General features: G+C 37.5%; 1 protein-coding gene across 1 annotated transcript; it reads right to left on the minus strand.

Moving 5' to 3' along the window:
• Positions 1-1,019: 1,019 nt before the first annotated feature.
• On the minus strand, positions 1,020-1,502 carry LOC108166745 (bile salt-activated lipase-like). Its single transcript, XM_017307705.1, has 2 exons — positions 1,353-1,502; positions 1,020-1,190 (listed from the first exon to the last, which is right to left on the minus strand). The coding sequence occupies exons 1-2, from the start codon at positions 1,470-1,472 to the stop codon at positions 1,035-1,037; spliced, it is 276 nt and encodes a 91-aa protein (XP_017163194.1). The 5' UTR covers positions 1,473-1,502; the 3' UTR covers positions 1,020-1,034.
• Positions 1,503-2,793: the final 1,291 nt, after the last annotated feature.

Genomic DNA, 2,793 nt, shown 5'->3' on the forward strand with positions numbered 1-2,793 from the left:
GAACAAYAGGCATCAGTGATCTTGTCCACAGCTRTATTTATGCTGAAGGTGTGAGAATCTGCTGTTTTTCTCATCAACCGGTAGCATCTAGCTGTGACRCGCACAATGTTRGAGGCATYGCRGGGCTAAAACACCTTGATGTCGTCCAAAAAAGATGACATGAACTTGTTGGTTCCCTTGTCGTGGCTGATATTTGATGAAAATCYGGCAGAAAYGCTAAACTAATCAACTCAGAAATACTCTGCAGAGAATCAGTCGAAATGAAAGACGCCATGTTTACACATAGAAACTAAGCACCGCGAGGCTTTGTTTGTGAGACATGCAGCCACTGGGGATTTTAGAGGGCGTTTCTGGGCGGAGCTTGGTAAGGTCCATTGACGTTAGCTTCAGCGGTAGTGCTAACCATAGAACTGCTAAGACGTCCTTATTAATTAATCCATATCAAGTTATATTTGGTGTGTAAGCTACTAAAAATAGGCAGTTAAAAGTTTTTTTAGAAGGATTCTCAAATATTAACGGATTTTAGCTTTTCATGGGCGAATGTAGTCCTTAATTTCCATGAACATCGAGCGATCTTATTACCTTTAATTTTGTAGTGGCTAGTATCACATCTATCCAGTGATTTTAAGATAAAACCACATTTTGTTTTTCCCAAATACAGCAGCCATTTTCCAAAAACAAGTGACCACAATCCTGTTTCTATTGCTGGGAATGGGCTAAATTGTTTTCAATTGTGCCCAAAAAGAACTTGCAAATGAGGAAGAAAAAAAAAATCTATTTGGTTAAATAAATAAAATTTTGCATGTTTACTTTATTGCTAAGGAGGTAAAAATAAAATTATTCTAATTATATATAATATATATATGTCAAAATAAGTGTATAATTGCATAATTTAAATAAATTACACCTCTCCCACTACATATCCAATTTAAAATAATCAAAAGTGAATACATTTATGTAGCKTCCTGGAAGTAAACAGACTTATCCGGCTGTTTTGAACCTCTGTCCTGGTTGTTATGGAYGCTGTGTTAGGGTCACCCACCGCTCCAGCCTGGGTGTTGCTTTGGCTTCTCAAACCTTCCAGGGATGTCAGCGAAGGGAATGCCTTTAAAAACGTCCATGTAGCGAAAGAAGCCCAGGAGAAGGTTTTGACCCGACACCAACCCTCCCTCGGTGGACACAACCCCGAGCTGCAAGGGTTACAAACGGAAACTAAGACTGATTAATTTTAGGCTTAAATAAGTCCTTTTTGATAGAAAAACAAGAAATATTAGAAGCAATAGAAGAATCTCTTTATCTCTAGACAATTCTGAATCTGTTGGTGTAAGTTTTGCTTTCTGAGAAGGACTTACAGAGGTGGCAGAGCTGACCTCCAGCAGAACAGAAAGAGCAACCAAAACCCCGAGAACCGCCATCAGGAATAAAACCCTGAAAACCAGGATGATTGTCAGAGTCGCTCTTTTAAATAGCATCTGTCACGTGCAGAAATGGCAGATAATCATTAACCAGCTCGTGTGTGCATGAGTTTTCTTCAGATAAATATTACACTTCACATAAAGAAAAAACAGTCGTCATGTAAAGTTTAATGTCAGTTTTTCAACTTGATTGAAAATTGACTTTAGCATAACTATAAATTTGCTACTTTCTTCAACTTCCACATCAGGAAAAGATCCAGAGTATGACATCAATTTCTCAAAGCGAGCCAATTTTTTTTTTCCAAGTGACCAATTCATGGAAATTTACTTATGCAATGAAATAAACTAAAAACAGGCAGGCAAAGGCTACGTTTTAGACACGCTGCACCTTTAAATGAACTCATGAACACAAATCCTCAAGGATAAATAAAAAATAATTCAGACATGAAGATTCAGAGACACATAAAAACAATTACAAAATCAGTCTTCYATCACCTGAAGAACATTCTAGGTTTAAACAAACAAGATATATAGGAAAAAATGTTTATCTTTAGTTGAACTGACGACATCAGTGTCATTTTTAATTAAAAACAGAAAAAATACTGAGAATATGTGTTTTTGTGTGAGATTAGATTATTGCCTATGATAAACTGATTCAGAAAAACAAAGGAATTTAATGTAATCACATTGGTGTCTTYACAGATCTGCCTAAAAACCAGGCAGCTTGATCCAGATCGCTGCTGCTGCTGCTGTTCTAAAACCGGGAAGATCGAGAACATCACGCAGTTTTAAAGTCCCTGGAGCTCAAATACACTTTAAAATACTTCTGTTAGCTTATAAACCACTGAATATGGCTTACACCAAAGTACATTTAAGATCGGTTAACCGTTGTAATTTTTCTGTGTTTCGCCTCGCAGCGCATCAGTAGTKTTTGGTTGAGCGTTTATTTTCACCACAGAACCGCATGAAGCGCATTTTGCATCCTGCATCAGGCTTTGTTTGGACCAAGGTCCGACGGACGTTCGATCAATAGATTGGAACTAATTTTAATCTAGTGAACCATTAATCGACAATTATTAGTCGATTGTTTGGGATCACAGATTCAGGATGCCTCCTCTGGAAGTTTTCCAGGTTGGAGAATAATCTGGAAAGAGATTCCTAGATTTTCCTTTTGGACCACCGAACTGCAACCTGATCTCCAATGAGAGGAAGATCTTACAAGTGAAGACTCAGCAGCTCAAAGCTTTAGAAGAAATTGATTTATTTATTTACATTCAGCACAACAAAAAACGAACTTTTTACAGAAATGGACGCCAGATTGTTTCGTCACATATAATCCAGGATTTCTGTCTCCATCTCATTTTCACTTCCTTCCGAA

This window comes from Poecilia reticulata, linkage group LG12 (assembly GCF_000633615.1).
Source record: "Poecilia reticulata strain Guanapo linkage group LG12, Guppy_female_1.0+MT, whole genome shotgun sequence".
Lineage (NCBI taxonomy): Eukaryota > Metazoa > Chordata > Actinopteri > Cyprinodontiformes > Poeciliidae > Poecilia > Poecilia reticulata.